The following is a 12,383-nucleotide window of genomic DNA, read 5'->3' as shown; positions in this document are numbered from 1 at the left end:
GCGGTGTGAGGGGAGCGGCCCCTCAGTGCCGGAGGCAGCGCTCGGTGCGGTGTGAGGGGAGCGGCCCCTCAGTGCCCGAGGCAGCGCTCGGTGCGATATTGTGAGGAGTTCTGCCCTGGAGTGGCACGATGAGGGGGCACGGCCCCTCGGTGCGATATTGCGAGGAGTTCTGCCCTGGGACGGTGCTGAGGCTCTGGCAGAGTTTGCCGGAGAAGCCGTGGCTGCCTCATCCCTGCAAGTGTTCCAGGCCAGGTTGGACGGGGCTTGGAGCAACCTGGGATAGTGGACCATTGCAGGGGTGGAGTGAGGTGAATTTTAAGGTACCTTTCARCTGAAACCATTCTAGAATTCTGTGAATTGCATTTCTGTAGGAGATTTCACCTCTCCCTCCCYTTTTTGGGAGGGGAGGAGAGTAAAAGAGACAAAGCATGAAGGTGCAGCCAGGAAGTGACTGTGGTCATTGACTTTCATGGGTGGTGCAGTGGGGTCTGATTCGGCACCATGTCAGGCTTACTGCCACCTTGACACCGGCCTAATTGGTGCAGCACAGCCTCCTACTGCACTTGAAAAGTAGAATTTAATAGTGCTTTGCATTCCCTGAAAAAAATCCCCTATGAAAATGCATCCCCRTTCCTGTTCCCCTGGGGTGTTAGAAGCAGCTCTGTGTACTGTTTGCTTTGTGTGCTTTCCCTTTCTTTCCCAGCCCCACTGCACTGAGGGACTCATTTCTAAGGCAAGGTGAGCAGCAAGGCAYGGCCTGGCAAGGAAAAAGACTCCTGGAGGCTCCGCGGTGATCCTGGCTCGCCATAGGTGTGCTCTCAGAGAGCAGATCGACTCCCTCTCTCTGGGAAGAGTGAGTTAGGCCAGGCTCTGCGGCTGAACCTTGATCTTTGAGAGGACTATAACCAGGCTCTGCCATGATTTTTGTTGAAATTCAACCAAAACAATTAAAAATCTGCCCTTCCCCCTTCCCGCCCTTTGGTCTTAACATTAAATCTTGGAAATTGAAGTGGTGATTAGGAAAGTAAACAGGATCCCTTCCTGCAGGGAAGGCAGGAGTTTGTTCTGAGCAAGCATTATGAGTTGCCAGGGTTAAGTTACATTTTGCTTTGGGAGAGGAAAGGAAAATCTCTCCAAGTAATTAACTTAAGATGCTGACGCTAATAAAGGGGCTTTCAAAGCTTAGACTGGTGGGAGGGTGATGGGAATCCCCTGCTGAATCAATGACATTATAGCTGTAGGAGTGATTCCACAATTATTAGGCTGAAATGATGCTGAACATGAAGTTAATCCTGTTATCTCTCAGATACTGAACAAACTGAGTGATCTGGATAACTCCATAATGAGATTATGTGAGTCAGTCTGGCAGCCTCACCCTCTTCAGGGCTTTTTCTTAATTTCCTTTTCAGGATAAAGTATTGATCAGGCTTCTTAGAGTTAATGTTGGGAGGTGGTGTCTGGAGCAGTGTGTTGCACAGCCCTGTGTTGTTTTGGTTTTTTTTTTTTTAAATGAGATTGAACACTGTGTTGCTTCCTGAAGCCATTCATTCCTCCACAAAAAAAAAAAAAAGATCCCTTGAGCATCTCTCTGATGAGCAGAGACTGTAGGACCTAGGCCTGGTTAGTCTGGAGAAGGCTGAGAAGGAATCCCATCAATGAGCAGCCTGGGATAGTGGGAGGTGTCCCCACCCAGGGTTGGGGGAGATTGGGACTAGATGATCTTTAAGGTCCATTCCAACCCCTTAATGTTGTGAGTCTATGAAATATCTCCTGTGGGTATCAGAGGAAGGCACCTGACTCTGTTCAGCGATGCCCAGGGACAGGACGAGGAGCAATGACCCTAAACAAACACAATAGGTTCCACCTCAACATGAGGAAGAACTTCTTTCTGTGAGGGTTACAGAGCACTGGAACAGCTGCTCTGGGAGGGCGTGGAGTCTCCTCTGGAGACATCCCAAACCCATCTGGACATAGTCCTGTGTCACCTGCTTTGGGTGACCCTGCCTTGACAGGCAGTTGGACTGGATAGTCTCCAGACATCTCTTTCAACCCTAACTCTTCTGGGATTCTGTGTATTGAATGCCTGCTTCAACTGCAGCCCCATGTCCAGCCCTGCCAAGTGGGAGGAGTGGGGAGCATTATTTGAGGGTCTTACAAAGGGTTTTTGGCCATTGTTTTGGTGTGGTGCTGCTTGTTTCTTAATAAGGCTGCTGCTGGTGCTCTAAAGACCCAGGATGAAGGGAATGAGGTGAAATGAGGAAGCTGGGAATGTGTGAAAGGCTGTATCTGCAGGAGGGGGAGCAACTTGGGGAGAAACCGCTCCCTACAAGGTTAGGGTTAGCTGTACCTTCAGGACTGTCAGTGTTATCTCATCTCTTGATGTTTCCTTTAATTATATGAAGTGACCTTGACATTGTAAACAATTTCCATGGCATTGTCCCTGCACTTGTGTGAGTCAGTGTGATGCGTAAACAGCATTTGGTTTGGGGTACTCAAGGTCTRTATTGTTTAGGACATCATCCCCTCTGATTTTTGTGCCTGGTTTCTGGATGACTCTTGGTGCCTGTGGCTGCCACCACCTTGTTTTCCCAAGATCTCGTGGTACTGGCAAAAAACAGGAACATCTGGGATTGGGATTTCAGGATGAGCCTAAGGCGGCAGATGGGCTGCTCTCATTTTGCTTTCAGCTCCTTTGGGCCTCTGTTATTCTCTCCCCAGTTGCAAGTGGGAAGAAGGGGATGTTACACAGCACAACWCCAGACTGCTTTATTCACATTAGCAGCAATGTTTTACTCGTCCTATTTAGATCTTCAGCCTCAGTGCTGCTCTGAGATACCTCAGTGGTTGRGCAAGAGTCAATATTTGGAGTTGAGGTTGAGGTTCACTCACTGTCWTGTTGATGGCTCTTGTCTGGGTGTGACCTGAGGTCTGGCTGTGCCGCTGTTTAGGGTGGCCCATGGTCTATGAAACKTAATTTGGCCAGATGCACTTCCTAAGCATTATCTGGTTCCTTAAATAGAGTAAAAAGCTTGTATCGACATGAATCACCAAGTTGATAAACTGGAATGGCTCCTCTTGGAGTTGTCATCTTGTATTGGGCAAATATTTATCCACATTGTTTCCAAAGGCATATTTGTGCAATAGAAGGTCAGACCTGTAATTACATGTTAGATTTACTCTGGCAGAAATGGCTTGTAAAAATACAGTATGACTGAAAGGAAGCTTTTAAACCTTCTCTCTGTGTGTGAACCTAAAGCTGTGGTTTAAAATTTCAAATTTTATGAGACTTTTCAGTTGCAGGTTTTTTCTTGCTGGATTTAAGTGCCCCAAYTCTGATCTGCCCTTTCTTTTAATTCCTGAACTGTGGCAGGGAATTTGGGTTTCTCTTCCAACTGTATCTGTGGGAGTTGATCAGAAGCTGAGGTTGTGTGCCAGACTTGCCTAGCATTTTAATCAGGATCTCTTCGTGTAGTCAATAATTAAAGCAGAGCAGGTGCGGTGGAGAAATTGGGTGTTCCCCAAAAACTAAACCAAGGCGCTTTTGTAAGTCTCCCTGGGCAGAGCCAAGTGAGTGAGAGATGGTGGGGTGCCCTGGCACTGCCTGRCTTGTGCAGTAATTTGGAAAAAATGTAACTTCAGACCGGAAAGCTGGAGGTGTTGAAGGATAATTTGGATTACTGATGCCACGTGGCTGCTGTGAGTCCGCCGGGTTGGCAGAGCAAAGGTGTTTTTGCTGCAGTTTCAGCTTTGGGTATGAAGACCAAATGCACTTCCTGAGATTTTTGTGAAATGTTCAAAAGAGGAAATAACTTTTATAGAGAAATCTTGCTGCCTTTCTTTTCAGTTACTGTATGGGCAGAGAGCCTTGCAGCTGAAGTTTGACATCTTGAAGGATTAGAGGTAGGAAGAGAAATTTGTGAGTCTTGACCTATACTAAAGACTAACTTAAATACAGTGCTACCCCTTAGGGTTAATTGCAATTTAATCTGAATTTATCGGTTTCATATTTACTGATATTCTTGCTGTTACCTTGCAGTTTCCAGTGTTGTGCTTAACAGAGTTTGTCCCATTGGTTTTATAAGCGGCATAGATGTGCTTTGCTGGAGGATTTTGATTTTCTTCATCCCTGTGTTTTGAAGAGGGAATCCTCAGGTGATGTCAGTTTATAGGTTCTTCCCTGAGTATCTTGAGTTTTTGCTGCAGGAGAGGGTTAAACAAGCATTAAACTAAATGCCATTCCTGTTTCTTCTCTAAACAATGCAATAATTAACATTATTTTCTTCTCCGTGTTTTTGCTTAATGTGTTCCTAATAATATAGCTGGAAGTGGCAGATGGGTATCCTGCCTCTGAGTGCTTCACTGTTGGGAATACGCTGATGCTTTGCTAATGCCTGATGCTTTGCTGGAATGTATCCTATATATGCGCTTCCTTTGGCTTGTGACTGGACTTTCTYTTAATGCTGCTTTAAGGTGCTCCAAAAAGTCATTTGTCAGCTTTGGAGGTTCCTTTGCCTCAAGATGGCAAAGCCATGAATCACCATAGTGGTCAAGTTAGGGTGAGTTAAGTTAGCCAAGATGTGATTGAATCTTTAATTTTGTCAAAATTACATTCCTCAACATTCCTGCACTAGTAAACAAGAAAATACTTGGCCTGCGTTGTAATTGCCAGGAGCGGTCAGGAGGCGTTGATGGTGCGACTTCTCCAGTACTGGCTAAAATGTGCTTCCRTTGGAAGTTGTATTTCCACTGGAAAACAAGGCTGGTGGGTATTTTTCCTTGAGCTCCTCTGGGCCCAAAGGCTTGTTTAATTCACAATTTTTTGAGTGCATTCATTGTGACAATGAAGTGATTCCCTGTGTTCTGCCCAGCTGCTGCARCCACAGGACTTTCCAGGAGCATGGCCTCACCTCCCTAAAGGTGGGGCTGGAAATGCTGTCAGTCACTTTCTGGGCAGAGCAATCTCTTCTTTCAGSTGTACTTTGTCATGGCCCCCATCTGGACTGCTGTGGGACATGGTGTGCTCACCTTCCCTGACACCAGTACGTGTGTGCTGGCACCAAGAGTCTCTGACATGCTGGACCTGCTGCCCCTTGCTTTCTGAGATGGAGCACCATGCTGACTAACTGCTGGGGACACAGGGTCTGCCGTGCTCTGGGAAATAGGAGTTTCCCTCTTGGAAATGTCACAGGAAGCATGAAGGAAATCATGTGGTGTAGGAGCAGTTAGCTCACATTTGTCTCATCTGAACCATCAGAGTCTGCAGGACCCAAACAATGTGATRCCAGCTTATAAATAACCCATTTTCCACTTCCACGCTGGCTTTTCATTCCATATGAGGAGAAAGGAAGAGTGTCACGTTGCGTTCATTTGTTCAGAGTGGCTTCCTGGCGTCTGGTGCTGGCCCCTGCTCCGTGGCCCTCCTTCATGGCTCCACACGCTCAGTGTCAGAGCGCAGCCCAGGACGGGCTYATCTCTACAGACAGTCGGGGCTATTATGTGTACATACAAGATTTYTTTTTCATATTCTTGTTCTTGCAAAGCTGAGAACAAAATATGTGCTGAAACCAAGTTGATTAGAGGGCTGCAGCACCTCTTGTGTGAGGAAAGGCTGAGGGAGTTGAATTGTTCAGCCTGGAGGAGGGAAGCTTTGAGGTGACATAGTTGTGGYCTTTCAGTACCTGGAGGGAGCCTGCAGGAAAGGTGAAGAGAGACTGTTTACATGAGCCCAGAGTGACAGAACAAGGGGGAATAGCTTCAAACTGACAGAGAGCAGGGTTAGRTGAGATATTGAGGAGAAATTCTTCCCTGTGAGAGTGGTGAGGGAGTAGAATGGATTTCCCGGAGCAGCTGTGGCTGCCTGTCCCTGGAGGTGTTCCAGGCCAGGTTGGATGGGGCTTGGAGCAACCTGGTCTAGTGGAAGGTGTCCCTAWCCATYGCAGGGGGTGAAGTGAGACCAAACCATTCCATAATTCAGTGAAACACATCCAGAGTCATGGTCCTGCCACTTTTTCTCCTCCCTGCCAGCCCTCCTGGTCAGGTGGGCCCTGCCTGAGTATTTCAGTGGGTGCATCTCCTGCAGTGAAAGAGCTTTCCTTAGAGGTCCTGTAGCTCCCCCTGACTCTGGTGATGAGCTCTGAAGGAAAACACCCAGTGTCACTGGTTTTAAATAGCTCCATTGGCAGGGATGGGATAATGACGGAGTCCTTTTTACTGTTCCTGTGGCTGAATCATGAAACACAAATGYCTGAGTCACTGCGGGTGAATGTAGCATTTCACGTCAGTGTGAACCGAAATGTGAACAACACCGGCTTTATTAGAGGAGCTAACATTGTACTCGTTATAGTTTTCATTAGATTTTAAAGTGAAACAATCCAGAAGAGTTTCTTTTACAATGTATATAAACAGAGTATTTACATGGAAATGCCAGGGGTTTAATGGGATGCTGGGCAGAATGGAGAGGAAATGAAACTTCAGAGGAAGTCCATGTACCCTGTGTTTGATTGTTTACTGTCCATCTTGTTTTATTTCAGCCATCTCACTCTCCCAAAATCGCATGAAATTTTCGTGTAACTGGCTTTCTTGGTTGYTTTATTTGAAAAGAGAAGGCTGAAGTGACAATCAGGTGTTTCCCTCTCTGCTCTCCTTTAGAAACTTCTTTGCTGTTCCAAGTTTCTCGYCTTCAAAAAGTCTTCACCCATCCCTGAGGAGTAAAATAGTTGCGCTGATTTCTTCTGGTTGTTGTGCAGCAAAGTCAGATGGCTTTTCTCATTATCACAGGAACTTTGGATGTTGATTACTCTTCCTTGCTTGAAATGTGGGTTTTCCTTTATCCTGGATGCCCAGTGGGATGAGGGCAGGTTGCTTTGTGCCATATTTTTCCCCAGCRGTGAAACAAAGCTCTCTGGGCAGGGTTCCTTAGGAACCACACTCATACTCTGAACTCAGGCTGCAGTTGAGGCTGGAACATTTTTTAGCATTCTGTTTGCTGAGACAGAATTTTCACCTTTCTTTCCAGAGGTGAAGGATGGGTTTTTCTGGCTGGGAGTCCCACTGAAAATAATGATACTGGTGTTACTTTTGGATTTCTGCTGTTTTGCGCATGTTTTGTGGTAGGGCTTTGCATTYTCTCCCAAAAGAGGAGAGAGAGTTGTGGCTAATACTTCTAAAGGATGCTTAAGTCTAGAGCCAGCTGCAATTTGAAACACAGGTTTGTATCTTTTTACTCCTTGGGCATCGGAGCCCTGCCTTTCAGAAGGAAATGTTCATGTTTGTGGTGCAATCATTGCCAAATCTTGTCATTCTTCCTGTAAAGGTCTTGGAGGCCTGATGAAGGATACAGAAACATAAAGGATTTAATTTCACAGTCTGGTGGGTTCCTGTGTCACACCAGAGCCTGAGTAACTTGTGCATGTCTTGGGCTGCAGCCGCTGTGAATTTAAATCCATTTATTTAAATATATTKTATTGAAATTTAAGCTAATGTTTCGTATTTTATTAATGTAGAAATAAAGGGTCAGAGATATGGTTGTGCTGCTGTGCTTTAAGAATTTATCATGTGTCATCTCTTATGCAGCAGCACTTTGTACATTGCGAATTCACAGCAAATGCTTTATAAAAGGCAGTGGCTTTAATTCCTTAGGAGCCAGGCAGGTCTAGATGCAGCATTCTGTTGCATTCCTATATGCAGGGATGTTTTTTCCAGACCTCTTTTCAAGCTGGGCAGCTGATTTACAGACATTGGGAAATCTTCCTGCCTTTATCTCTRACCTTTATGGGTCTCTGCCAGATGGCAGCACATATACATGTCTCCAAAAATAGCTTTTTCTTTGTTTCAAAGCAAAAAGTCTTCAGTGAGGTGGAGCATTCCTGGGAGTTGGGCTGTTCATTGCCCGCAGTGAGAGCACAACCACAGAGATGTCCATGGTGGGAGTTAGAGAGGAGCAACACTTCCAGGAATGTCCATGTGCCCTGTGCAGGGGAGGACAGTGGCATTTGCTGTCCGCCTCCGTGGCTCTTCTGCTCCTCCACTGCTGTCTGTGCCATGGGGGTCACCTGCCTGGCACCCAGGACTGAAGACAAGCAGGATGCAGGTGGAGAAGACGCACGAGTGTCCTCGTTCCTCCTGTGTTTTTATGGCTCTGCTTTGCATGAGGAGTGGATTTGCAAGTTGCCTGATGGTACATTTAGTGTGTTAGGGGGGGAACCAAGAGCACCRAGGTTGTTTGTGGCTCAGGTGAGGTGTTACAGACTTTCAGAACTACCCCTTGCACTGTTTTGCAGTGTTTTTGTAGTGCTGACTCCCCCCATTCATGGGTCTGGGAACAGCAATGCTGCAACATTTTCTCTGGGCAATGTGCAGCATTGATTGTTCCCAGCTGCACCGGCCCAGATTGACAATCTTGGGTCTGGTTGTTTCTCAGAATAAAAGATTATCCTATTGATATTGCTTCCTGGGTAGGGTTCCACCATGTTGAAGTCCTCTTCTTGCTGGCTCAACAAGAGTAGGGACACCAAGCGCTGCAGCAAATCCTGATGTTCAAAACTTCTCCTACACTGGGGAGAAACCAACCTGGATGTATCGAATGGGGTCATGTTCCTGATTTTATCTCTTAYGCTGCAGCAGATTCCTGTATAATTTTGAAAAGTGCTTTTCCTTTTTCTCTGAACTAAGATTAAGCTTCTGGATGCTTAAGGATTTTCCTTGCTCCTCAGGAAAAATGAGCTGTAGGTTCACAGGAGTCTTAACCCAAATTTTAATGATCAATTAAATTATCYAAATGGACAAAATTAAACTTTGTAGATCTTTTATTGTGAGGCAGATGTTTGSGGGGGGATGTCTGTTACCTTAACCATCAAACTGTGACACATGAATTGAAACTAAACTTTTATTTTCTGTGTTAAATTTAAATTTTCCATTGTTAAATTTGAATTAAGCAAGAAGACACGCTTCCTGCTGCCTAATAACTTTAGTGGAGAGAGAAGTTGCTATGAAATTGTATTTTTATTGTATATTTGGCTAGATGCATATCAGCTCAGGCTCTCTTTGAAATTGCCTTTGCTCTGGGGTAGTGCAGCTCCCACATCTGCACATCTCTCTCGTTCCTGACTGTTTTGGTTTGTGTTTAGCTGGCTCAGGTAGGCTGGAAATTCCTTAATCCCATTTTGGGAGGTGAAACCCCTTGGTGTGTTGCCGTTAGTGGATTCTCCAAGCCCATCCCTGGGAAAAACACTGCTCTCCTTCTCCTCGGCCGGCTTTTCTCTCTTCTTGCTAAACTGGATGTGAGGAAGGAGCGAGGGGTGTTGATAATTTGGATTGTGCAGCTAAGTGGCTGGATTGTGGCTGGCTGTCTCCTCCCCTTCCTGAGCTTCGGCTCTAGCCAGCTCCGCTCTGGAATGACAGGCATTCCTGTGCGAAGGGAGCTGGCACCGACACCTATTTATGAGAATCAAGTGCCCAGTCATGGGAGACGAGAGCAGGACCTGTGCTGGACCATCGGACACCGGAGCTGTGGCCTGAGAGCTGGGAGCCACTTCACTCGCCAGGCTCTTTCCTCATCCGAGGCATGGATTTATCATTTTAAAGGATTGAAGTGTTCTCAGCGTAGACTTTTCCTCTCTCCCCCTCCCGCCTCTTCCTGGAGAGCTGCTCTGAACAGAATCTCATGGGGCAGCCACACTTCTCGAGACCGGTAAATCCAGGTGCTTTTGGTGAGTAATGGAGGGCAGGGGAGATGAGGGAACTTTGAGGCTGTGGCAGGGCAGCATTGCAGGTGAAACGGAGGAGTTGGGAGGAGTGGAATGTGGGACTTGTGTAACTTGCGCCCTGCTGGGGAGAGAAACCAAAGAAATAACTGCATTTCCTTCCTTTCTCTTACTTATGTCACATGCAATCGCTGTGCAACATGTTCTCTGGTCTTCAGAGAGGCTCCAAGCTGCTGTTTTAAGGGGTAGTCTCTGGCTGGCATGGATTCAGGGATACTACCTTTGCCAAGCAATTGGACAGTAGTAAAATTCACCCGTGTGTGGGGCAGGAGCCAGCCTTGAGAGCGAGCGTGGACCAAAGCCACCAAGAATTGCCTCCTTGTGTGTGGTGTCACTCAGCTTTTGGGGCAGCTATAGCAGTTTTGGGGGGAGAAGGGCTTGGCAATCATCTCTCTGCTTGTTTTCCCCCTCTGCTGTGAGGTATCTCAGTAAAGTCTGGAGAAAACACAGCTGTTTTAAGCCCTGGGAGCAGCCCCACTTTGCAAGCGCTGCATGTGGGTCGGTGTTGCTCCAGTCCCACCACTGGGGCTGGGGAGGCACTGGCTCTGAGGAGACTTAGCACATCCCACTGTTGCCTTTTCTYTCATTCCCACTTGCTGTCAGCTATCTGGGCTCAGTTGTACATTATCTGTAAAGTGGAATTATCTAATTTTTAGAGAAATACTTGACATTGGCACACAAAGAGTGCCCTCAGATACAGATTATTCTTTTCATTATTTTCCAGTTCTATTACTTTGACCCTATCAAGCATATTTCCAGGGCTCAGATGAAACCAGTGATTCTCTTCCCCACTACCAGTGCACTCCAGTCTTGCTCAAGAGTTCCTAAGATAAAATGATAGAGAGAGTAGAAGGGAGAAGTAAAACTTTAGTTGTCTTCATACTGTAAGTGGAGATTACCAGCATCTCCTGCTTGGATTTATTCATTGTTAGCAGCCAATTTGGTCAGGCTTAGGCTCTTTCTCATAACACACCAGGAGCAGTGGCAATTTCTAGGGGAGTGGGCTTAGTGTAATGGGGCTTTCTCGAGACTGGGACCAGCAAACCTGGTGTTTCCTCAACTGTTCATTTGCTCTCTGAAGTCTTTTTTCATGGTGCAGCTCTCACAGTACCTACTGATTAAATCTGGAACTTGAAGAGATGGTTCTTGCATTAACTGTGGCAGGATGCTGTTAAGGAGGGTCCTGTGAAGATTATGGTAATTAGAAGCATACAAAACACAGGGAAGCTGAAGGCTGGGACTATTTGAGGCTGTTTTGTGACCACAATCTTTTATTCCTTGAGGGTCAGGATTCACGTCTTTCCTGGGCTATTTAGGGAAACACCACACTGAGTTTTTAAACTTGCTTTAGGGAAGCTAAGAATCATTTACCCAAGGTGCTTATTGGATACTTTTTGACAGCATTTCCCTCAAAAAAGTGTTTGTTTTTTGAGTGGTTGGTGYGTGCTTGGAAGCTTCTGAGATTCTTGACTGCTCTGCTGGGTGCAGCAGGGTGGGATAAGAGGGAGCTGTGTTGTTCTCCAGCCTGTTCATCCACTCGGTGGTGGCAGCAGGAAGGTTGGTGGCAGTGCCTCGGTGCTGGCTGGGAGCTGCCATGGTTCCCCTGGAGCCGTAGGTACTGACGTATTCCAGGTACCTGAGGTGTGGAAAAGGCAGCCACATTCCCGGCAAAACTTCCCAATGCASCTCTTGGGCTTGTTTGATGCCAGAACTTCACACACCAGGGAGGTGTGTTCCTTAGGGAAATAAAGGTGATTAAACAGGGCTGCTGCTGTGGCACTGAAGTACCTCMTTTGCCCCAAGACAGAAATGCCCCGCAGGCTCCTTATGAACAGAAACTCCTGGGATTTGTGGGAATCCCATAGTAACTCGTACAAGAAGAGATGGATCGGGTTCTGGGTGAACTCTGGTTTGTGGRTGGAAGGAATCTGGCCCAAGCTCATGATGAAAGTCTGTTTACACATCAAAATAGGAATGTTTTCTCATGAGGATGGCTCTTAATGAAGGTAGAATTKACCAGATGTTACATCTCAGAAAAGGACTTGGGCAAAGAGCGTGTTGTAGTTTAGGGAGGGTGAGACCCAGCTTACCTTAGAGTAAAACTGCTCCACCAGCCTTTGGATGTCTGCAGAGATGTTTGGGGAAGAAAAGCAGCTTGTTCTCAGCCTTTTTCTAACAGCTCCATTCTGCAAGCCTATCCTGGGGGTCGCTGGCCCTTCATCCTTAAAGGATTGTGCCTTTTTCCCCAGGAACACTGAAAATCAGTTTTCTCCTAGGTATATTCAAGATATTATGAATTGTCATCATCTGAGATGCAGTTCTTTGATTTCTTCACAGCCTTCAGTCTTGTTTTTTTGGGGTCTCAGACTTGGATCTTGGATCTTAAGTGATTTTTAGCTTAAAAACAAAATTTCTCCATAGCTAGGGTGACTTTGAGCATGTGTGACCTGAATTAAAAGAGTTTAAAAACTCACTAGAATTAATTCTGAAATGCCTTGCACTAGMACGCAGGYTGGGTTTAATTCTTTCACACCGCATCAGAGGTGTCACTATTCTGTATAACTGTTGCAGGTATCGTCCACATGAGAAATGATCCGTAATGAAAGGAATGCTTTTTAGTTA

General features: G+C 46.2%; 1 protein-coding gene across 4 annotated transcripts in view; it reads left to right on the top strand.

Annotated features, from left to right (window-relative positions):
• PHACTR4 (phosphatase and actin regulator 4) overlaps positions 1-12,383 on the top strand; it is a 49,926-nt gene that overhangs the window by 18,904 nt on the left and 18,639 nt on the right. Inside the window, exons 1-2 of one of the 4 annotated variants that reach the window (XM_057384752.1) lie at positions 3,736-3,751; positions 3,845-3,900. The exons of 2 other annotated variants lie outside the window; for them this stretch is intronic. Coding sequence is in view for 1 of the 2 variants with exons in the window: in XM_057384748.1 (XP_057240731.1) it covers positions 9,662-9,707 (46 nt within the window). In the remaining variant the exon portion in view is untranslated. Of the gene's footprint in view, positions 1-3,735; positions 3,752-3,844; positions 3,901-9,333; positions 9,708-12,383 lie in introns of those variants that run through there. One more of the 4 variants, XM_057384748.1, reaches the window with a different exon arrangement.

This window comes from Malurus melanocephalus, unplaced genomic scaffold (genome assembly GCF_030028575.1).
Source record: "Malurus melanocephalus ecotype Western Australia unplaced genomic scaffold, MMel_1.1 scaffold_743, whole genome shotgun sequence".
Lineage (NCBI taxonomy): Eukaryota > Metazoa > Chordata > Aves > Passeriformes > Maluridae > Malurus > Malurus melanocephalus.
This window is presented reverse-complemented; position numbering and strand designations above follow the sequence as displayed.